General features: G+C 36.5%; 1 protein-coding gene across 1 annotated transcript in view; it reads left to right on the top strand.

Moving 5' to 3' along the window:
• The first annotated feature begins 595 nt into the window (after positions 1-595).
• LOC139151290 (lipase maturation factor 1-like) overlaps positions 596-26,115 on the top strand; it is a 38,573-nt gene continuing 13,053 nt past the window's right edge. Inside the window, exons 1-7 of the mRNA XM_070723974.1 lie at positions 596-830; positions 9,716-10,022; positions 12,807-12,817; positions 13,298-13,446; positions 14,538-14,603; positions 15,239-15,409; positions 16,684-16,873. Coding sequence (XP_070580075.1) covers positions 608-830; positions 9,716-10,022; positions 12,807-12,817; positions 13,298-13,446; positions 14,538-14,603; positions 15,239-15,409; positions 16,684-16,873 — 1,117 coding nt within the window. The 5' untranslated portion in view covers positions 596-607. The remainder of the gene's footprint in view (positions 831-9,715; positions 10,023-12,806; positions 12,818-13,297; positions 13,447-14,537; positions 14,604-15,238; positions 15,410-16,683; positions 16,874-26,115) is intronic.

Here is a 26,115-nt window from a genome sequence, read left to right on the forward strand (position 1 = left end):
AAAATAAACAAAGCAGTATAAATTCACAAATTAACCCGCTGGAGTACTCGCATTTTGCCAGCTGTACTTTCCCGAGTGCGGGCGCGCGCGGCATTGTGCAGACAAGTACGGTTATCTAGAAGGAAGTAGGTGGAATCAGGGATGGTGTTCACAATGTATTCAGAGTAGCCTCGTTCGCGGACGCTAAACTTAAGTATGTTATATTCTGTATCAGCCGGATAGTGGAGAACGTGTAGAATTGAAGTTTTCTTGACTAAGTGGAAGTGGTTAGCCTTATCTCAACATCCTAGCGTATTTTCGTTTGTGCAACCGGTCACCTATTGGACAGAAGAAGTTTACGAGTGTGATAATGGCAAAAAGGAACATTCTCACAAGACCATTTTTTGTATTATTCTCAAATCTTTAGAATACGCTAAGTGGCGACGCAAGTCCTCGCGATTTACAGTGCTGCATCCCCCAGTCGATACAATGAAAACAAAAGGCTGAAAAAATACCGGTTTAGAGGGCGCGAGACTGTAATATCCAATCAGCGATTTGCACGTAGAATAAAGCCCCTGAGAAAAAATGGCAACCTGCTTAAGGGGTCATAAATAGAGAACGAGCTAAAATGGCGGAACCCATTCACGAAGGAGACGGTTTGCGGAACAGAAAAATGCAAAACAATGAGAAAGATAAAAATTCTGATGAAAGCATCTTAAGCACAAGTGCAAAAGTACTCGACCAATCGACACACGAAGATGCGCATGAAAACGTGCCCTCAAAAGAACTGGAACCGGGAACATATTGGCTCACAAGAATTGTATTCCTGCGATCTCTCGGGTTTATTTACTGTGAGTAACGTGGTTTCTTAGGGGATTTCGACCATTCGAATGCCAACCATAGCTTCTTTGCTTTTGTATTGAAGAATAAAGTAGGTCAACAGTTCACCGGAAATTGTCAAAGGCGACTTCGATGGTGGTAATAACCAGGTCGGATGAGGTTGTATTGGTCGGTGAGATCTGTCCGTAGTGTGAGGTGAAGCACGTAGGCATGGTCCCTAGCCAGGTCAATTTTTTTTTAACTGACATCTTGGCCATACTATTGTATCTACACCACATTCACATAGAACGAAACGAAAGAGCGGATGTAAGGGTGCCAGATGTTAACATTATGCTGACTTACATACGTTCCAAGTTTGCAAGTACGTACTAACATGGAGCATGGACCTAAAAAAAGCCGTCCATGCATGGAGGTAGTACAATACAATGTTAGTTTGACGGCTCGCCTGCCCGGCGAGGCCAAGGTCAATGACCACGATGGGGCCACCTAGGCTGGTTTCAATAGCACCTTACGGAAACAATAAACCGAGAGGTGGACGCATCTATAACTTTTAGGCCAGCGTGCTCCCAAGGTTATATCTGATTGGTCCATTGTTACTATTCACAGCAACTTAATGAGTCTATTTGTATAATTCAACCTTAAGATTCAGCCAACCAACTGAATAACTACTTCCGAGACGCTGCACATCAGCATCGGCCCTTTTTGGGGTATTGAATTGGTAACATAAAGTCTGTGTGTTGGTAAAATATTATAGAGCTCTTATCTACACAGAAGCTTCCATCTATTGCGTTAATATTTAGAAACAACATGAGCATGATGATGTTGTATGACATTTTCATTTGGCATTATTTGACACAGAATCATGTAATTGCTATGTAAGACATTGAATGATATAATAATGATGTGATTGAAATGAACGTAGCTTATTTAGCTTTGTCAGATGTCTGTGATTTAATACCTATCAAGGTTAACCCTTTCACCTGCATGTTCCCGTGCGGTGGTGAAAGGACTGAGTGATTTGATGGGTATGAGGCCAGAGACACACAGGGGTCAGTGATCGGCAGATGTTCCTATTGTGTCCTGGAAGATTTCAATGGTATATGAATCATTTTGTCATGTCATTCTTGGTTGGTTTCTTTACAAGAAGTCACGTTTCAAATGAAGCATGAAAAGATATCTCATTGATTAATATATACTTTACCTGACTCACATCCTTTCACAAAGAATATTTTGTGTAGTTTCTTCAGCGAATAAGCCACAATAACTAATTGTTAAGGAGTTAAGTCCTGAGGTGAGTTTCCAATATGTGATGTCGCTAAACAAAAGAATCATGTTTTGCAATGTAGGAGTCATTTTTCAAATTGGGTTTAAAAAGATCCTGTCTCCTAAGGAGCATATTTATATTTCTTTCTTATGAAAGGCTCCCTAAGGCCAAGAAAAATAAAAAGTTTGTCTCTCATCCTAGACATATTGCAAAAATGATGCGGTGACGCAGATTTTTTTTCTTCTCAATTTTTTTTTTATTCTTCAACCAACAAGAACGTGCAAAAAACATGAAAACAACATAGGAATGCATTCAGAGATAAATGCACAGCAGTGTTGCTTTAGTATTTTTGTATAGCAACAGTTCTGTGGTTTGACTTTTAGTGCAGCAATGCACAGTTTTGACAGCTTAATATAACAGTGACATATGTGTACAGTTCTAAATGGAATGTTAGTGTCAATTATTTTGTTTACAGTTCTGTTTTATATAGCACTGTGTTGTACACTATCGTTGCGTATTTTTGTGGGTTTTTTTCATTTTATTTTCTCATGAGCAGAAAAAAAAGGTTGACGCCATGGGTCGGAATTGAAACGAGCGAGGATGAGAAACAAACTTTTAATTTTTCTTGGCCTAAGGCAGTAGAATGTTACCATAAGGAAGGCTAAACATATCTCTTGATGCACTGTACTAACCCAATCAAGGTGGTAAAAAATCTAATAGTTTTGCCAAACTTTGTTGTATCTTGAGAATATTTGTTGCAAATTCTTATACCCAAATTCTACTTTGATATATTATTTCAGCCAGTACAGATGACCTTAGTCAGATTTGTTCAGTTGTAGTGAAATACCATCATTGTATTTTACAGCTATTTCTTTCATCTTTTGTTGCAAATCCTTTAACTGTTTGGCGCTTTGTCTATTGAGGAAAACTGATCTTACATATCAAGATTTTGATGAAATCTGTGGGATTTCTTTGAGTGTATGTGTCATTTGAAATAATAAATGACTGGAAAGAGTTTGTCAGCACTTTAACATTTAATTTATTGGTCAAAGGTGTAACTGTATTCAGATTTGTTCAAGTCGTAATGACATAGAATTTGATGATTTTGATTATATTTATTTCCAAAATTTGTTGGGAAATATAAAAGTAATAATAATAATAATAGTAAGGCCAAGAAAAATAAAAAGTTTGTTTCTTATCCTCGTGCGCTTCAATTCAGACCCGCCGCATCAACCTTTTTTCTGCTCATGAGGAAATAAAATTAAAAAAAATAAATGTAAAAATACGCGACCATAGTGCATAACACAGTGCTGTATAAAACAGAACCGTAAACAAAATAATTGACACTAACATTCCATTCAGAACTGTACACATATGTCACTGTTATATTACGCTGTCAAAACTCTGCATTGCTGCACTAAAAGTCATACCGCAGAACTGTTGCTTTACAAAAAAAGCAACACTGCTGTGCATTTATCTCTGCGTGCATTCCTATGTCCTTTTCATGTTTTTTCTGCATTCTTGTTGATTGAAGAATAAAAATAAATTTGAGAGTAAAAAAAACCGCACCAGCACATCATTTTTGAAATTTGTCTAGGATGAGAAATGAACTTTTTATTTTTCTTGGCCTGATCATATTTTCTTTTTCTATGGCATTCTAAATCCACATGAAAACTGATCAGAGACGTTTAAATACAGTTTTAAAAGGTGACAGTACAAATACATTTTTAAAAAGTCTACAAATTTGAGCAAGAGTTAAAGAGAACAGAAACAATACAAACTAAGACTTTAATTTAAAAAGGCAAGTCCAATTAGATTTTGAGCATACGTTAAATAAGGTAGTATTGAAGTTTGAACACAAACAGATGTTCAGCGAGAGAGTGTTCCACAATATGAGAGCGGCAACACAAGATGACCTGTCGCCAATATTTCTTAGTTCTTACTCTCTGGCAGAACAAAGCTTGAAATGCTCAGCCGAATGTAGATTATGCCTTGGGGTGTAAAGACTGAACATTTCTGTGAGTTATTTGGGGGCAGAACCATGAATACATCTGAAAGTGATTATCAAGATTTTATAAGTAATCCTTTGATGAACTGGCAACCAGTGCAATTCCTGTAAAAGTGGAGTAGTGTGAGCATGACGATTTGAAAGGGTAACAATCCTGGCAGCAATGTTTTGTGTGCGTTGGACACAAGTAATAGAATACTGGGGTATACCATACAGCAAAGAATATACACTTTGCTTGAACCAATTCATCACCAACACGAATTTTCCTTGCACCACTATCAGTGGGATCACTACATGAAGTAAAAAATATGAATCAGTTTTGTTATGACAAAGGGAATCCCACAATCTGACCGTTTTGTGTTTTATTGGTTCAAATGTTATTTTTCTCCTTTTACATGGAGATTTAGTAATTCAAATATCACTCCCTTCGGCTAATCATTCATTGTCAGTAACATTAAGCTCTTGTTGCTTATTTTATTTTTCCACTACAAAACTGCTGCCGGCATGATTTTATTGTAGGTATCCAGGGAAGATTTCACCCCACTCCAAATAACAAACCTGACATTTTCAATATCCGTTGGTATTCTGTAGGGTAATTTTGGCCAAAAAGTTTTATAACAGTTTGTGAGATTGTTTTGATATTTTATTTTAAGTTGCAAAATGATCATCTGATGTAGTTAGTTTGTTATGAAATGCGCAGTTTTCATTATTTTTCAGTTTCAATATTTTCGTCTCCCCTCAGGTAGTTTTTATGATAGTTTTTTCGTGTTTTTTTTTTCATGGTTGTTTCACCTTTGTTCCTTGTTCATATCTGTAAAACTGTTACCTCTTCTCCGCGTTTGTCATCAGAAGAATAATAAAACGGTTTATTTACTGCATCTAAAGGTGCAGCTGTCGTGCTGACAAACCTCTGATGTTTGAATCACGTAAGCGCTTCCAGGCTTGGCAATTAAACAAAGGTTTTTTTTGCAGCAAGGGCAAGCATGATTGCAGATTAATTGCAGTAGAATGAGATAACTGCCACTTCATCACCAAGTAATCGTGACCCTATCGACGGTGGTGGCTGGATGAAGTATTCGGCATGAATAGTCCAAACAGTGGAAAACAAACACTGTGAGAGATGTAAAACACCGTGGTTCTTGATCCATTTACAAACAATCCCTGGACCGAGGTCTGTCAAGACACAAGTGTCTCTATGCAGGATCGTGCTCTGTGTCATATGTCCTTTGAATAGAGTCGTAAAACTCGTTGTGGATGGTTTAAGTCACGGCTTCTCCGTCGCTTCAATAGAGTACCCTGTTCTTTTGTTTGATTGACGCTTTGCGTGATAGCTGATGATCTTGTAACATTTGACACTCTATCAAAGTTTATTCACTTTAAAATTTATCTAACTTTTGTTTGCTTGAATTTTCACTTGATTCATTTCGGCATGTTTACTTTCACATCGCTTTTGCTGGTCAAAAATTTCATGTACCGATTATTATATACTTCTAGTGCTGGTCTGATGTTACAATGATGATTTGTCACCGTCACAAAGTATACCAGCTAATAGTAATCTTGGGGTTGAATGTGCGTTGCATTTGAGGACAGATATTCAAGCTCTCAAACTTTAACAATCATTTTCTGGTCTATTGCTTGTGTGAGCTCATTTTGAAGCTCTTTGAGTAAATAAAGTGCTCACCATCTTGTTTTTGTGAAAATCGAATATTTATCCATGGAGTCAACACATGGATGGCGGCCATTTTGAATTTCAAATGCTGATAAATGTTAGGTAATTTGTTTCTCTATTTATACCACAATTTGCTTGATTACCCCCTGATTACCCCCTGATTTTCATTCTTGATTTTGAAAGAGAGTAGTTGGAAAGTTTTCTTGAAAGTCTGACCAAAAGTTTATGTCTTTCAATTTTGAGGTGTGTACAACTTTAACCCTTTGAGCACCAAAGTCAATTTTTGTCACCCTTATAAAATATGCCTCAGTCGATTTTTGTCAGATTGTTGCCAAAATTTTGATAAAAAACTGAGGCCAATGAAATGTTGTGTTTATTTGGTCTAAAATTATCAGAAAAATTACAGAAACGTTCGTAAAAATTGGTAAAATGTTGCACTAAAATTTTGGTGGGAAAAAATACAGCACTCAAAGGGTTAAGGCTGATATTTTAGTTACCTTCAATGTGGTATGGATTTGTAATTTGATGTAACCATTGTAGAGCCTGCATTGTAACACGTACTTTAATGATCATCATTGTGAAATACAGTCAACTTTTGCCAAGCATTTGGATTTTAGTGTCACTGCATACTATTTGTTCATCCTTGATAAGCAGAATCTTGTCATTTAAATGACTTTCTGATGGATTCAACAAAACTCTAGCACAGGATCTTTCCAGTTTTGGGATCCAAAATGCCAGAGAGATTCTAGACTGACAAAACTTTTGCAGTTTGAACATTCCAACTGTGAAATCCAGTGTGATTTCTAACTCACACTTGAGTCAATTTAGGAATATCTGAAATATTTTTTCCATCAGCCCTATACATGTACATGTAATGTATCAATGCTTCTTTCATCAAAGAAAACTTTCTGGAGTAAATGGCGCCTAAATTAAGCATAGAGAATGCTGTACAATCTTGAAATTCAGCGGTCCAATGTCTTGACCTTCCAAAAACTTTACTTTACTTGGGGTGATAAATTCACTGTTTTCATGGTCATGTAAACTAGTTTAGTGCTGTGGCCTGGTATATGATGAAACTATGCAGGACTGCCAAACAAAGGTTTGATTAAAAAAAAATAACTTTATTTATCTATTTATTTTCCACATGAGATGCAACAAGTGATCAGTTGTTCTGTTTTTGATATTGTTGTATACATTTTTGTCGGTGCCCACAAGTACTGAAATAAATGCATATCACCATCAAACCATGACGCTGGGCTAACCCATATTCTTCAATAGTTGTCGTTAAACCACCAAAATGTGAACAGATTTGCAAGAAATAAACTGAACATTCTGGGTACTTGGAAGAGCCTTGGTAGATTATGAAAAAAATGGGGTCAAACTTGCATATACGTCAGACTTCTTTTTTCTGTCAGCAAAAAATATTGCCGAATTGCCGGTTACCATGTTGCCAGTCATTGAATTTTGATTAAGGAGGCTAATCAAATTCAGGTTAAGGAGGATACAGTGTGTGCTGTGTCACTTTAATGGTCACTTTAGAAGACACACCCAACACCAAAGTACTCCAAGAACAGGGTTTTTTGGGTGAATTTGATTGGCAGATTGGATTGAGTTGACGGACAGCTGCTAATCCCGGTAATTTGTCATGTCAATCACGCTAGACTTTTCCCACACTCAGATAAAAGTAGTTCATGTGTATCTTTTTTTGACTCTTAAATCAGATTTTTAGTTTATGCTCAAATCTGCTGATTTTTGGTTTTGGCCATGAGAAATTTGTCCAGGCATGAACTTGAAAACTTTTATTTTGTCAGGAGGACGCCACGATTCAGGAATGGAGGGGATTTTTGGATGATAATTATGATATGATGAATGGAAGAAATATGCAACACACTTAATCAACTGTTGGTCAGATAATATGAGTTAAGAAGTGAGTTAATAAGATTTGAAAGATCTCTGATTGCAAATGATTTCATTAGATTTTGAAATTTTTGTGCCTTTTTTTTTTGTGACTGCTTTTGTTCTGGTTCATGTACTTTGATCCCATCTTTTTGATCTTGACAGTAGCATCTAGAAGTCAGAATGACTTATTGCCCAGAGTGGCAAAAGTTTATCGGTGGATTAAGGCCGTGCCATTCATGTCAGATCGCACACGGGCGGATCACTCTGGATCCCGGCACCTGGCACCCGGCAGCGTCATTTTTCAAGTTCACAGAACGGGAGAGAAATAGCCGCCCTACCATGACAACGTCTCAAATGGACAAACACATTCATGAAGTATAAGAGTGATAACATCACATCAGGTCCGCACATGTGTCGCGTAGGGGGGATCAAGCTCTTTATTTGCCTACTCACAGCACACTCTCATTAATTAGAAAAGCTGGCCCTAACTGCAATTTCATATTGATGTGTGTTTTTCTGTGTTTACACTGTGCAATGAGCCACTTTGGGTTTGTATGTAGATGTCTACTCATGGCATTTCACGTCGGGCCCATTGTTGACATGGCAACATTATTATCCCATAGGATGAAGATTTGCGTTCTTTGCAGTTTGCACCGTACACCTGGACTTTTTTCAGCCGCAGTTGTGTTCACTAGATGGCCATCACTGATAATACAAATGCAGCTTTAAAATAAAAGGCACGTTTCATTCCCTCAAGGTCGAAACGTTGAGCACTTTCGTCGGCTGATCACAATTCTTTGTCAGTGTGTCAAGCTCAGACGATAATTATCTCGACAAACCCTTTAATTTATAACATTCAACAAACAGATTACTTCAGGGCTCATTAGACCTTGGACAATCTCGTAAATTTTTTCTGCTCATTAACTCTGGTAAGCAGTTTGACTTATATTTTTTGAAATATGACACACTTGCGCTGGTTCCATCACTTTGCCATCAGTCCCGTCCAATAACGTGGCCCCTCATGTTAAAATGACCCAATGGATTTGTATGATTGAGCAAATGCTCTTCATATACAGTGCTCTATCTCACAATTCCCGGAGTTTACATTGATTTCAAATGTAGTTCATGCGTTCATGATTAACAAAAAACTAATTAATCATGTCCTTCAGAGTATCGTCCGTGTCAACTCCGAAACAATCATCTCACGTACTTTAGTTAAAGGAGCCCATAAAACAGTTCTCTATTGAAATAATTATACCTACTGTGTCATACATTTGTGTTCATACATCCTTATATGTGTACACATGTGTATAAATTCCATTATTTATAGTGTTAAAATCATGGTTTCTGCCCATTTTTACAATTACTTAATTTTTACATCACTGATGTAGTGGAAGCTCTTTTATCAGTCAACCTAGGAATTCGCAAGTGCCAGTCAAACTTCGATTGAGCAAAGTGTGCCTTTCTAGACAGACTTGATATGGTGTATTATGTGCAAGTTTCAAAATACTCCACTTGCTATTATATTTTATTTATTTTTATCTTAACTATAATTTTGATGCCTTTGAATTTCTTGCATGTTGTTATAGGATATTATATTTTCATGTGGTCCTTGGCAGGGAAGACTTTAAAAATACAAGTCACAGCAATATCTGTATTGTCTATGCACTTGTGGTGGATGGTCAGTATACAAGTGTTGAGAGTGCATCATACATGCTGTACAGACACCACCCCTGATGCAGCGTTCTTTTTCAATGCTTTCACCCCTCCTTTCCAGTATACAGATCCATCAACACTGTTTAGAACAATGGCCTGAACCACAGAGTTTGGTGATTTGAGGGTTAAAGCTGATCAGATTACAGTGACTACATTCTCGCAAATATCTGATGACTTTGGTTCTGATCTAAGAGGTCCAATGTTATCAAATTTGTGCATTATTCACTTGGATTCAGTGGTCTCTCTGTGGTGAGAAACTCCAGCAAATTGTTCACATTGGCACTTTCATTGAATGAAATCTCATGAAGTCACTTTACGTAGATACTTCTTCTCTTTCCAGCTGTTGCCTTTTTGGTCGCCCTCCATCAAAACCGAGCCCTCCTCGGAAAAGACGGACTCCTACCTGTCAATGTCTACTTGCAACAACTTAAGGATCATTTCAAAAATGATTTCCACTACTGTCTCCGTGTCGTACCTACCCTCCTGTGGTTCACCGATGTCAACGAGGTGGACTTCTTCCTGGACGCCATAGCAACGGTCGGCCTGGTGCTGTCTCTTCTGGTCACTGTCTGCGGATGCAGCAATATGGTTGTCATGACGTTGCTGTGGGTGCTGTATCACTCTTTGGTAAATGTTGGACAGCAATGGTGAGTGATGTCATTATTTTTAACTCTCATCAGATGTGGTACTCTTACATTACTTTTATCTATTAAGTACATATTTGTTTTTTAATCTGTAAACATATAGAAAATTAAGCACAATTTTTACATCAGTGTATACACTTGTGGTTCATTTTTTCTTTTCTCAATGTGTCTAAGTCCGATAGAGATGTACAAATTAGTCAGAGAGTCCACTTGAGTGCATTTGTGAATTTGCATAGATACCGTGTTTGGTTTTGAAAATTTTTTACAGAAATGGGTGATGTGACAGGAAGGCAGAGCGACCCGGGAGGAAATATTAAAAAAATACATATTTGGGTAGCGTTAGGGGTGTATTTAATGACGGAATAATTCTCATGCGGTCCTGTTGCTAATGATTAGTGAGTGAAAAGTATGAATTACGGCCGTGATCCAGCTTATGATGATTGCAACTGTAATTGTAAATGTTGTGTGTTTAGCCGATGCAAGGCTCAGTCGTATCCAAACAAATGCACTGTATAAACAATTTTTCCTGTGAGAGCAAGGGGAATATTTTCTGTGATCAGCAAAGTGCGTATCCGATAAAATAGAGCTGTTGATATCATTTCATTTTGACAAAACACATCTTTTCATTCCAAAATAATACCTTCCTGACGGCTAGATAACCATCATCAGGTAACAAAGAATGAATAAACATTTTTCAAAGGACTTGACATGTTTTCATATAAAAAAACATATGACGGATTTGTGAATTCTTTCCAACAGCGGAGGAAAATTTCACCGTTTCTGTAGTATTATGGGGTTGGCAAATACAGTGGTCTAAAATGTGCATGGGACTTGCAATTCTTTCCCCCTTTCATTGGTGGTTTTATCATTAATAAACTAGTGATGGGCTACTGTGTAGTGGATACAAATGGACGTGTAGTATGACAAATGTATGCAAGACTGATGAGCTTTGCCTTCTGGGCCAACCGCTTGATTTGGCAAAATAGTGGTATTTTGGACAACCAAATTACTAAATGCATTATTTTGCTATGCTTAGTTTTCATGCAGAATCTAGTACTGTTCCTTGTCCAGCATATTGAATTAGAAAAACAATACAAAACTGCATAATTCAACATTGAGGCCGCCCACCGCTCCACTGCTGGTGATGGAGGACCTGAGTTGATACATGGCCAGTCCAGGCAGGATGTAGGTGTGCACAGCAGCTTAACTGCAGAATTTGATGAAAATCTGCCTCGAATGTTTGTGCAAAATCAGCAAATTTTGGATAAAGCAAAAAAAAAATTGTGTGTAAAAGTGGTTACTTTTCAATGGGAGAGTGGAATGTAAAATATGCTGGATTAGACGATGATGAAATCCCTTGATTGTTCAAGATTGTTCTTTCAATGCCAATGTCAAGATCTTTTGATTCAAGTAAATATTCCTGACATCCGATCAAAGCTAATATTTTCAAAGCACTTCTGATTGACAATCAAAGACAAAATGGTACTATTTGGTGTCCCAGTTTTGGTCAAAAACAGAAGAAGAAGAAAAAACTGTTAATATCACAAGGTGAGACGGTGACTGGTACCCCACGTGCTGAAAATTTATGGGAACATCATGATTTATCCAAACTGCTCCAAGTTGAATCAACAGAGAGTTCAATATAGTAAATCATTGTCTGCTTGGGGGGATGCCTAAGTTGCCATGTAAGGGTCATGGCTTGTTACAGTAGGTCATATCTGAGACTCACAAATCCTATCTCCCGTATTTGTCTCCGTGGTTACATGTCACAAAGAAGTGACAAATGTCCGCAACGTGTGAGCGGTGAAAATCTCTAGAAAAATGTTGCTGACTCCCCCTTTTTGTCTTTTTTGTTTTGTGGTGAGAATGAATGAAACGCTTTAATTGGATTAGTTTCAAGGAGGCTGAAACGAGACACACTGAAACATTTTCCCTTTTTGTGTCCATGAAGAATGGTTGAAATAACTGCCTCCCCTCCCAGACTGGGCGGATATAATAAACCAATTTGATCGGATTTTGTATGTGGACCAAGGACAGTTTGTTTTGCAGCTTTCTGTCAGCTTTGTGTCCCCAGATGTTCACTTAACAGACTCAAAATCACCATCTTTGTTCATGAATTCATGTATTTTAATCCCATCATCGTTGTTCCGCATTCCTCTGTACCGTTGATCAATTTTCTCTCAGGCTGAGTAGCTTTTGTTCAATCATTTGTGTGAGTGTAGACTGGAAATACAATTTCTTTTGTTTTGAAATGACCACTTGACAGTATAAGTTTCAATTTCTGTAAACTTTGTACAAGTGGAACTCTGATGTACTAAACTAACACAAAAAATATGACTTCCCGAATGAAATCCTCTCAATTTTTTGAAAAAAATGTTTACAGAGCTGCCAACCATGTTTCTGAAACATTTTCACTCCAGTTTATCCAGTACATGTATTCTGATCAGATAAAACCAGTAGAATAAATTGATCCCACAGTTTGGTTGTCATTGAAATGATGACCCAAGGCATATATATACAGTTTTTTTTATAAGATATTGTAATATAGAAACAAATCTGATGGACCAAATTTTTAGCTGAAAGAAAACGATGCATCACTCAAATACCAACGTATATTCCCTGTTTCTTCTTAAAAGTTTGTGTGCAAGCTTTCATGAAAACTAAAGAAATTTAGAACAAAACTCTGCTATGAGTTAGCGCATGTGACCACACGTGCCGGGCACACGTGTTGTAACTATTTCAACAGAAAGAATTAGAATGTGTTCTTTTCTCTCTTCCTTGTTTCAGGTATTCCTTTGGTAAGTAAAATGAAAAACTACCCAGTTGTGTGGTGAAATTTAGTCAATTTTCGGTAAATCAGACGGGTTGGTAAATTGTTGCTGCTAATTAAATAGTCATCATTTCATGTACTCTTCAGTATTCATGGCACTAAAATGAGCTTCATAGGCAAATGACTGCTGAGCATGTTTTGCCCAGTTCTGGTCTGAGGGCGCTAATCACGAAAGAAAAAGTACATACTCAATAGAGGGCGCTATTGTATCTGGGAGCACCCAGAAATGAACCTTTGCACCTACCAGGCTGTGTCGAGACCAGTATCATCTTCACAATTAAGTTATTCCCGCATGTTTCAAATTGAGATTACCTGCATTCTGGTCTTTTCAATACTAATAGTAAGGATCACATAGAAAATTGAAATAGAAGAGGTTTTTTGAAATTATTTTAATATCTCCAACATCATCTAGAAATTTAATAATAATGTGAAATTTTGTTTCTCACAGGTTGGGAGTCTCAGCTCTTAGAGACTGGCTTTCTTGCGATATTCATGTGTCCTTTGGTGACATGGCGACAGATACCAAGGAAAACTCCAACACCTTTAGTTACAATACTTGGTTACCGATGGCTGATTTTTCGGATAATGTTAGGAGCTGTGAGTTCGAAGTGTTTTCTTTTTATCTAAAAACTGAGAAAATTTATGGTGTTGCAAGATTGATGAACCTGATGATTTATGTTTGCCAAGGCAAAAAATGGTCTCAAAAAAGCATTTATTTCTGTTTAAATTCATAAATCACAAAGACACTGACAATTTAGCCATCTTCAAATCTGTGGAAACTGTCACGGAGAAGAGATTTTTCACATGTGTCTTTGTCGATCCTCCCTCCTCTGTATCATTCCATCTTGGCCATGGCATCATTTTTCACGCTCACATATTTCAGATATTATTATCTGTTTCTGTGACTTTTATTCATTGTATTGTACTGAAGCTGCACACGCTCTGCGATGACTCAGTAGCTATAGAGAAAATACGAGGGAAAAAAGCGAGAGCTGCATTAATGGAAGTTTTTGGTGTCTTTCTCAGTATTTCGTAGAATTCTTGTCCTGTGTGTAAATTAAAGCTCTTAGTAACTTCCAAAGTCAAGTTCAAAATGTCAAACTTCAGCTTGTCATCACAGCCAGGATGTGTGTATTGTAATCTCTCATGTTGTGATCAAGTTGACAACTGAATTCTGGTCTGTACAGGAATTAATTTGTCAACAACAACAACAACAACAACAACAACATTGTTTATTGTCCACAATGCACAGTGTTTGAAAAGCGAACACTTTTCGTATTGAAATGCACTTTTGATTGATGAATAAGAAATGTGTGTTTTTTAAAGAATAAAATTAATAAAATGGTAAGAAAAGTTACAGCCATCGTCCCCGGTGTATGAGTCTAGAAGCATTGATCGTGTCGATGAATTTGTCTTGACAAGTGTGTTTCACAATCATGCTGATAGTTGTTGAATTTAACCAAGTACAGGAATGTGTGTGTAAAGTTCAGTGCTGGTGAAAGGAACGACTTCAAAGGCTGAAAAACAATTGTACAGCATGATGGGAAATTGATATTTTGTTAAAACATCAACATTTCTGGAGAATTTAAATCCATACAGCAAAAAAAGTTATTGAAATTGTGGGTCAAAGATTTAGTATTACCATTTTGGGAGTCGGTTGTAATTCTGGGTTTTTGTCTTACATTCAGGGTCTTATCAAGATACGAGGCGATAAGTGTTGGAGAGACTTAACTTGTATGAATTATCATTATCAGGTAAGCATGGATTCCAATTGATTGCTTTCTGATCTCGAAAATAATTGAAAATGCCAAATATGTAGACAATAGACATTTTCTGTCAAAAGCTTAAGTTTATCAATATGTCATATTTAAATTAAGTGAAAAGAAAACCATAGATTATCTAAAAGCTTCACTCTTAACCCTTTGAGCACTGTAATTTTTATGCCAAAAGTTTTGATGTAAGATTTTACCAATTTTATGAATTTTTATGTAATTTTTTTCCTAATTTTGGATCAAATGGACCTAACGTTTCCTTGGCTACAGACTTTTATCAAAATTTTAGCCAAAATTAGGCAAAATATTGACTGGTGTACATATGATAAAGGTGACAAAATTTGACTTTGGCGCTCAATGGGTTAATCTGTTGGAGTCTATTCCAACGAGATCGTAGTTGAAGTTATACTCCCCTCTAGAAATCATGGACATCTTTCCAAAGATGTAAAATCTATGATCATTTATTGTAGACTTTATCAGATATGTCAGGGCATTTCCCATTAGGCTGACAAGCAATTGATAAAAAGAGCACGCAATAAGATATGGCCTGAACTATTAATAACTTAGATGTTGTCTTATTTTACTGAAAATGAATTATTTTTTCTTGACATTGACAGACTCAGCCTGTTCCAAATCCTATAAGTTACTACATGCATCAGGAACCAGAGTTCTTTCACAAGTTTGAAACCCTTTCCAATCATTTCATTGAGCTGGTGGCGCCGTTCCTGCTGGTGATACCATGGCGACCGGCCATCATGACAGGCGGGTTTCTGCAGATACTTTTCCAGGTTAATATCATACAGTGCTAGACTCTTGACAAAACTTCACATCTGGTAATGTTACATGGTATACTTATGTGACCACAGCATTATGTGCCCAGAGCTCCATTCTGAGATATAGGCATATCATAAATATTCTTTATTGTTATTATCTTATACAATGATGCATTTCATATTATATGTTACGGTATACTCGACAGCAGGTCATCCGGTACTAGCGGTTTTTTTACGTCAATTTTGCGTCACAGCGTCGTGAAAACAAATAATCGAAGTTCGGATTTTCAACCACCAACACAATATTCAAAGTTTCAATATACATAAATGACATAACTTTTTAGTTCTGCTTTTTCAACACAATTTCTGTATCATTCGCTCTTCTGTATCGTCTGATCTCTCATTCACCTCACTCGTATGTGTTTCACCTACTGACGTCACTCCGCGGTCGAGAATACTTGAAACTGTTATTTTCAGATTTCCGCTTAGCAATGTTATCATGCCCTGTTAAAGCAACAATTTATACTGCAGTACAGTGCTTTTAGCTGTGGATTTGGAAGCTAGGTAAATTGTGTTGGAACTCCTAATACCATTTCTGATGTCCTCTAGTCTGAGTTATATGTAATTGCTATCTCTATGGAGCCAACATGACTTTACAGGGTACTGTAACAACGCTGCTGTATGATGTTAATACACCAAAGAGATAATATACCAAGTAATTATACTCAATGAAAAATTATACATTGTACTTTGCTAAGGTTTTGTAACACAGGTGTTTTTTGAGCAAGAGTTGCATTACATCTGTTCTATGACATGTTAAAGGGGGACTGGTGAAATGATTGCATGTAATCCTGATAACTCTAACGTACCAGTCATTTCCATATAAACTTAGTGTATGGTATCATGTTGTATTCCGTCATGTCATAATGTAATGAGCCAAATTGACAGATTGGAAGATACAAATTCATGATTTAGTTTTGTTTTGTCCATTGACTCATCATTCAAAGTTAATTAGATTAAACCTGAAATCCAAATCGACCACGGTAGGAACAAATACTCATGCAGCAATGTAGAATATAGAACTGTAAGTATTCCTGTGCACACTTTTATACACATATTTTTGTTTGTGCCACTGTAACATAGTGTCTTCGACCTCTGTTGTTTCATGACACACTGTGATAGTCAGAACGCGACATAATAATATTCCTGAGTAGAGCTGTAGATTCTCAGTTACGTCATCTTTTATTTCTCTTTCTCCATCTCTTTCTTTCTCCCCATTCCACTGACAGGTCGTTTTGATCATCAGCGGTAACCTCAGTTTCCTAAACTGGCTGACAATCCTGCCATCGCTGTGTTGTATGGATGACAAGTTCTATGCATACGTGTTCCGTGGCATGCCGGGCTGGGCCTGGGCCAAGGAAAGAGTTCTGCAGATCCAGAGGGAAGAGAGAACTGGTACTGGACCTAGACCTACATGGGGTAAGAGATTGCAGCTACTTCTGCTTTCAAACTTTTAGTTTGTTAGTTTTGTTTCTTCCAGAGAATCTCAAGCATGGAAGAGCAGATTAACCTTTTTTTTCCAAGATGGTCACAAGGTTGCTCACTTCACTAAACAAATACGCCACTCAGCACTAATCAATGTATGTTGGCACAAAACACTGCATTGTGGGTATAATCTTGCACCATGGGTTGTTGTTTCCCGGCAACTGCCACAGTGGAGGACTCTGTTTTGAGCAAACGATTCAGTTGTTATTGTAGGCTTCAACTAATAAAATAGTACAGGGAGTGAAGTTCCGTAAGATTTGTATGGCTAGTGAAACTTATTCTAAAAAATGTATGACACGGTGTGAAACATGGATTGAAAAGTAAATAAATGTATTAAAATCTAAACGTGTAAGTTTGTACATCATGTAAGCCACAGAAGAGCCTGAGGATAGACATGTACCATATCATGCGTCCATGTCATGAAAAATGTTTAATATCAAATGTTCAAATATCTATCCAGTAGTTAAATTATGTATTCGTGAATTTCCAAATCTGGATAGAAGCTGCCTTCAGCACTAACTTTGATATTATTTTTGTACTTTAAGTTTGAAGGTGCAGCTATGCTGGTCCTTTTATTTCTTTGTCCTAAACTACCAATGTAGCCAGTCTACGAGACAAGTAAGTAGAATAGGTACAGATTCCATGCTTTTTACCCACAGCTGAATGCTGAAGGGTTCAGAGCAAGTGTTGTGCCAAGTGTGCGCTCTAAATGTGGGACCACTATGCAAGATAAAGGCTGCCCTCTAGAGGCCATGAATCTGTTGATGAAAGATCTCCGTCTCGTACCCTGCCTTCTTTGAACAAAGTCACACTTTTGTTTAAAAAAATACTAGTTATAGCAATCATAGCCATTTGTCTTTTAAAATTGATCTAAACTCTAATACCTCATCAAAATAATGGTGGATATGAATCATGGTGCAATTATGAAGATATGATCAATTTATCATTGGTTTTAATGGCTGCCATATGATATCTTTCATAATCACTGGATTTTGAAAAACTCAATATTCTGCATATTTGCGGTTGTGGAATGCTCATTTTATTCATTACATTACACAAGGCTTTATTTATGAAATTTTGCTGCCTACATTTATCAAAGTAGATCCATTATACATTTTTGTCGGACATATGTCTCTTATTTGGACCATTTTTGTTCAGGTCACTCATGAAGTACATCACTAATTTTGCATAAGATAAGGATATTTCATAAATGATAGGCAGATAGGGTGTCAGAAATGAGAGTTTCATGGAGTTGGAATGTCGAGAAATAGAAATTCCTTAATTTTTTTTATGAAGTCTTCTCATGTATCTACTACCCCTATAGGCATTCAAAAATTTTAATCAGCGTACTATTTGTAGGAATTTTGGAGTATTTGTACATGGGGATTTTTTTATTGAATATGTGTTAGTGAAATATGATTTGCAGCAGAATATTATCAGCAAATATCACTGCAGAATATTCATGTCTTACAGTCCTCTGAAATGACAACAGAAGTTTAGACTGAACAGCACTGAGTAATTGTGATAACAAAACCCATCTGAGTTGCATTTCCAAAATTATGACAAGACAAAAGGAATGCTGTGAGCCTAATATCTCACTGTAGTTAACATAATCTTTACATTTCCTGCATGACTGAAGTATACTGGATCCAGTCCGCCATATGGCAATGTTGTGCATGTGTAACAGTCTGCCATTCTGAATAAGTTAATAGGAAAATCACCATAGGAGAATGTTAAATTGTCGTATAGCTCACTTTTAATCCTGTTTTTGTCAATTTTTCAACATTTCCGTTTCATCTCTCAACTATTTTATTGATGAATAGATAAGAAGATTTTACTTGTGTTTACCTCTTGTATCAGTTGTTTTGATGTTTCAGTTTTAACTTTTGAATTTTTTTCAACCAGTAGCAGATATCTGAGAACATTAATTGGTTGTCCATCTTCAGTATGGATGATAATCCTAATGTATTCTAATTCAGTCCCTGTACAGGTATTGGATATAGGCTGTACAGGTATCAGATGTACATGTATTGGATATAGGCTGTACAGGTATTGGATATAGGCTGTACAGGTATTGGATATAGGCTTTACAGGTATCGGCTGTACAGGTATTGGATATAGGCTGTACAGGTATTGGATATAGGCTGTACAGGTATTGGATATAGGCTGTACAGGTATTGGATATAGGCTGTACAGGTATTGGATATAGGCTGTACAGGTATTGGATATAGGCTGTATAAGTTGTACAGGTATTGGATATAGGCTGTACAGGTATCGGATATTAGCTGTAAAGGTGTTGGATCAGTACAGATATTGGATATAGGCTCTACAGGTATTGGATATACCAGTAGGATGGATATAGGCTGCACTGGTATAAGCTGTACCAGTATCAGATATAGGCTGCACATGTATTTGATATAGGCTGTAAAGGTATTGATATAGGCTGTACAGATATTGGATACACAGACTGTACAGATATTGGATATAAGAAGCCATATTAAGTGTTGCAGATAACAAATATATTACAACTTGAATTCCTGTACAGGAAAATTACACTGATTTTCACAAAATTCAAAAGATACAACATCATTGACAATACTGTTTCTGCTCTAATCTCTCTGTCATAGCAAAACAAATAAAAACAAACATTCTGAGAAATAAAAAAATCGTGAAAGTGAACTATCCTTTCAATCCTTTTATTTGTGATTTCCTAGAACCTGAGAAAACATCTCTTTGTATCGTAAAGTTTGATTATACTGACTAGTCATAGAATGGATGGCTGTAATATCTCATTTCCAAGAAATGTTGCACGAAAACTTGTCAGAGAATTGACAAAAAATACATCAAACAGCACATTCATCACAGACTTGAGCATGATAGCTGCAGCATGCTTTATAATCTCCTACAGAAGTTTGAAATGTGAAATATAAATCCAGGGGTATAAAATTTACAAGATAAATTACACAGTTTTTTTGAATCTTCAATAGCCATATGTATATATGGCAATGGAAGCTATTCTTATAGGCTAGGGAAATGTCTGTATGTATGTATGTCTGTATGTCTGTATGTCTGTATGTCTGTACGTCTGTATGTCTGTATGTCTGTATGTCTGTCCGTCAACATCAAAAACTCCAAAACCGCTGTACATTTCATCTTGATATTTGGTGTGTACATGGATGATGGGCTGTAGATGAGATTTTGTTCAAATGAAGTTGTCATTGCCAAAAATATGCAAATTAAGTGAAAAAATGTAAAAACAGTCAAAATTGAAAAAACTCAATAACCACTGAGTAGATTACATGAAAATTAGCATGTAAGTACTTTGGGCTGACATGAAATGATTGTGCACATCTTGGGTCAGTATCTTGGACTTGCTATTTTTCATGATTTTTTTGTAATTTTCTCCCATTTTTGGTCAAAAAATCTCCTGCTCTGAACCACAAGTCCGATTGATTTGAAACTTGGTATGGAAGTGCATAGGAGTGACCTTTCCCAAATTTGGGCAAATCGTGGTGAAATTTGCATATTTTTAATTTACACGTCCATAGACTCCCATGTATAAGGCAGATCTCCATAGACTCCCATGTATAAGGCCACGAAAAATAAAAATTTAGTTTCTCATTGTATTCATATTGCAAAAAGGATGCAGTGACACAATTTTTAGTCCCCACGGATGAAGTCCAGTGAGCTTATAGATTGGGTCATGTCCGTCTGTTCGTCCATCCGTGAGTCCATCCGTTCACACAGATATCTCGGATATTTTGACAAAATGTCATGTGACCTCGGTGACCTTTGATTTCAAATATACATATTTGTCCATAACTCAGTAACCACAAGTGCTACCACCCTTCATATATGGTATGATGGGACACCTTATGACGCCACATATTGTACCTCATTAATTATGCACATATCTAATTTTGAGCGAGCCAATAGAGCTAGAGGTCTGATTTTTGGTATATAGGGATAACTTAGCAATACACTTTTTTTGACAAAATGTCACGTGACCTCGATGACCTTTGACCTCAAATATACATATTTGTCCATAACTCAGTAACCACAAGTGCTACAGCCTTCATGTATGGTATGATGGGACACCTTATGACGGCACATATTGTACCTCATTAATTATGCACATATCTAATTTTGAGCGAGCCAATAGAGCTAGAGGTCTGATTTTTGGTATATAGGGATAACTTAGCAATACAATTTTTTTGAGAAAATGTCACGTGACCTTGGTGACCTTTGACCTCAAATATACATATTTGTCCATAACTCAGTAACCACAAGTGCTACAGCCTTCATGTATGGTATGATGGGACACCTTATGACGCCACATATTGTACCTCATTAATTATGCACATATCTAATTTTGAGCGAGCCAATAGAGCTAGAGGTCTGATTTTTGGTATATAGGGATAACTATAGGAGAGAAATTTTTTTGACCAAATGTCATGTGACCTTGATGACCTTTTACCTAAAATATATGTTTATGTCAATAAATAAGTAACCACAAGTGCAGTAGGATGGGAAACCTTATGACAACACACGCTTTACCTCATTAATTATGTACACATCTAATTCTGGGCAAGCGAATAGAGCTAGAGATCTGATTTTTTGGCATATAGGGATTAATTAGCAATATAATTTTTTTTTTCAAAATATCATGTGACCTTGATGACCTTTGACCTTGATTATACATATATATGCATATTTCAGTAACCACAAGTTCTATACCCTCCAATTTTGATAGGATATTAGACCTTAAGATTTCACATCTTGTACCTCATTTATAATGTGCATATGTATTTCTTGGCTGGCCAATACTGCTAGAGGTCTGATCTTTTTTCCCGATTTAGAACCATAACTTAGACATGCCTCATGTGTTTCAAATTGGGAACAACGACATAGACCTATGTGCCCATAGATCTCAACATATACACTCCAGTGATACTTCTTAATGACCACATTTTCCTGCCCCATCAAGACTAATACTCCTATTACAAGTGGGGACTATGTCATTGTAAATGACTTGTTGAGTTAATGGTTGTATCACAGTATTCGATATATCTAATTCTGTATTTTTTCCATTTTATATTATGAATAATACATTAAACATATTTCACTATCTCCAGTACATTACATTTAAGTATTTTCACTTCATGCACTTTATCCCTTTCACACATGTTCAAATATCTGACCAGAGAACAAACACTAAATAGTCCAGGATGGGAGCTACAGTGTCATTGACGCTATTTTGAATCTTCAAATGCCATTAAAGCTATCTTGCCGTAATCTTTGACTCCCATCTCGGGTTATTCCAATTTTAGTAATGTATTGTTTTATGCTGTGTAGTTTCCCTCCTGGAATATTACATCTCAAAACTTACAAGACATTCCAACTTAAGATTTGAAATTGTCAACGTAACCATAGTTTTTAAGTACATACTTACTGAAAGACAAATAAATTACCAACATGCAGAACATATTAGACACAATGTTACTATGTGAAGTCGTCTTTCGGATCCCTGTAGATACTGGTATAATCTTTCGCTGAAAACATATGTTTGTAAGGTTCATAAGTAAGAGAATTCATCAATATCAAGTTCACCTTGTACTTTGTTGATTGTCCTTGCCAAGACGTAAATGATGCTGAAAATTATCTTCTAGAATTTGACTCTGATTTTGTAGACATTTTAAAAGATCGTCGCTTTGGTTATTATCTGAGAAAAAATCTTCTAGGAACACAGTGGCAGCCATTTTGTCTCAAGCTTAGATGGTACCTGCCACTTGGAATTGCTCTCCCAACGACAAGGAACACACAATTTATTTTTATCAATCAAATTCATCCTATTGCTTCTAATTCTTTTGCATTTATAATGTTGCAATAAGTAAAAAAATCATGATTTGCGTTCAAATTCAGGAAATCGTTTTTGAATTATATGTATGCAGCTGATCTGGAACTTTTGAAGACAATACGCAAAACATTAAGTTGTGTACATGGAACTCGGCTATTATCATTGCTTCAATTTTTCTGCAAAATGTACACCAGATATATATCTGAAATAATGATGAAGGACATCAAGGAATTTAGATTTAATCAGTGTTATAGCAAATTTTAAACATCATTATTATACCGTAACATAATAAAAAATTTATTATTACCATTATAGCAGAATTTTACTTCATCAGTATACAAACATTTTAACAGGCCATGGTTTCCTCATCCCAGTACCATTGTGATAATTTCTTAATGACAGTTGGACATTTCGTTCCATTTCATATCACCAGTTGATGCCTAGACATTGTCGACAAAACAAAGTTACTGAACCAATTATTGAACAGACTCAAATTCAGTGTTCCCAGCCTGACTTACCAAAAACAGAAACCATGATTGATGTACACAACGCTCCATTTTTTCATTTTTTATTATGATTAAAAGATGTCATGTGAATTCAGATGACTACAAGTTGAAAATTTGATTTCTGCAACCACTGCAAAAGATTCTCCCCGACCCACCTCTGTGAGATTACAAAACAGAATTTTATGTGAAATGTCAGATAAGCAGTGCCCTTGAGCAGTTTTCTGTGACTCACCGTTGATGGGACAAAAACTGGAACGGATTAAGTTCCAATCAGCCGGGAAAAAACCCAATCATTATCAAAAAAGTTACATTTTGTGTTTTCAATCAAGAAATATACATGGCCACGATTGCATAGCTTTGTTGCCAGGCAACCGGCAGGAAAAGTCATGGCAACAAGTCATTCAGAGCGGTGACATTTTGAATGAGCTCGCTGCTGTAATTTCAGTAACTGCCGAACAATTGGACACAGGTGATTTTTAATATTCACAAATGGTAGTCTACTGATGTGGGTGGGGTTAGGGATAGTCTGAGAGTATTTTGCATCATGTTTTTGTCTTTCGTTTTCTTCTGGAATGTGATTATACTCAGTGTACAGACTGTGCCTTGATTCTTAGTGTTTATATTTGATCAGTATCAGTTTCCCAGTAACATGTCTTATTGTTACCAAAATGTTTTGTGTATACTCCTTGTGGATTATGACTTCCATTACAGATATTGTAGATTATATTATTTTTTTATAGATTATAGTTTAAATCTTTCTTGCCTCAGATGTAACAAAAGTTGTATGGCTGATATCTGGAACAACGCAGTTGGTGAAAATTGTTCATTTAATTCATTAAATGTGACAAATATTGTTTCACCAAAATAGAGCAATCAAAGTACAGGTGACTTTCTTTTCTGACGAGGATGGACTCTGATTGATAGACTGGTATGTGAAACATCTACGTTGAAAGAAGTGTCATGGGCAGAAATAAACAAACATAGATGCAACTGACAATGGTGGTCTAATACCGGGGTCTAATATCAGTAGACTGGTGAAACATTTGTCTAATGGTTGTCACAAAAAGCGTGCAGTGGGTCACAAAAAGTGCAACAGTTATCACAAAAAGTGCAACAGGTCACTAAAGTGCAACAGGCATCACAAAAAGTGCAATGGTAATATAATTGTCACAAAAAATGCAATGGGCATCACAAAAAGTGCAACATGTGTCACAAAGAGCGCACCATTCACTATTATAGGAAGACTGCAAGGGGGATGATTTCAAGGTATGGATTGGTGTTACTTTGAGAAAGAATCTGTTATAATAAATTTATGACATTGTTTCTGATTTTGAAGGTCAGCTGATAGAAAAAAAAATCAGTTATGACTATTGGTGTTCATGCAGGCGATCATTATCAGTGATTTACAATCTTTTTATGATAAGTTTATAAATCTCAGAAGCAGCTGCTTCAGAACAAAAGATTAGACAGACGAAGATCACGTTTTTTTGATGGATCACCTGACTTCATACACATAAGGATGTACTGGTGCAAGTGCTGAAATAACAAGTCTGTGAATAAAACTGTTTTTTTTTTTTATGAACGTAACATACTACTGGTAGTAGTTATTGCAACGATTTTTGTGACCATGATATAGTGGAGTCATGGCAGAGTAATGTAGCTATCATGAGACTCAAGCTGATATCTATCGCATTCACCCCAACCTGTGGAGAATGCTATACTTTCACACAACTCAGTACAGATGGCGTATGATCATATGGCAGTCATCCCAGTCAAAGTGATTCAGGTAAAAAAGTAACGCTAATGTGTAATAACCAGCTGAAATGACTTTGTTTGACAAAGTTACCAACTTGGACCAAGCCTGCTGGTGAAGTTGTCCTTGGTTTTGTTTTGGCATTGAAATTCTCATTGGAACTGTTATAATCCTCCACTTGTACGGTTGGTGTGCAACAAGTGTCAAGATTTTCTGGACATTCGATGATAAGATCATGGTGGTAAAATGCCTGTGTAAAGTGTCCTGGTCCAAGTATTACAGTCTCTTTTCAGATGTCAGTGATATTCAGATGAAACTCACAAATAATCCATGAATGACACTTTTAAGTTCTGTCATAATACACACAACACTTCCTACCACATGAGCACTTGTTACTGCTTTGAAATCATTCGCAAATCATTTGCAAATGTACATCACACTGAAACGGCAATCATAGTGATATAAAGCAACAAAAATCAAACATGGTGTACCTATGGTGGCCAAGAGCCACACAAGATTTGATAAAGTTACAAATCGACCATCCCATTTAGTTCTGACTTCTACAAACAAACTATGGTACATAATATGGTTAAACACGTCAGCTCAAAGGCTAAATCGGAGATGGCAATATGACATTCAGCGATCTCATGAAACATGACCACAGACACACCTTGTATCTTGGAAAATATTGAGTTACAGGCAAGTACTGGCTCGCCAAGTGGCTCCAATCTCTTATCAAGTATTCAAAAGTACAGTGACTGTCTGGAGAACAGCTTAAAGTCACTTCAGTGAGAGAAAACTCTGTTTTTCATTGGTGTAAAAGCACTCTAAACAGAGAAGCACACATGTACAAGAATTTGTGGTCTGAGAATAGACATGACAATTTTTTGTATGTTTCAAAAACCCAAGTTGTCAATTTTAATATCCAGTTTCAGTCTGGATGAAGATTGTAAAGTACAAGATTTGAAACAAAATACCACCTTTGCCAAGTTGTTTACACCAGATTGTTGGATTGCATCCAAAACGGTTTTTTTTTTATTTTATTGAGAAACTTTCCTGT

This window comes from Ptychodera flava, chromosome 15, assembly GCF_041260155.1.
Source record: "Ptychodera flava strain L36383 chromosome 15, AS_Pfla_20210202, whole genome shotgun sequence".
In the NCBI taxonomy this organism is placed as follows: domain Eukaryota; kingdom Metazoa; phylum Hemichordata; class Enteropneusta; family Ptychoderidae; genus Ptychodera; species Ptychodera flava.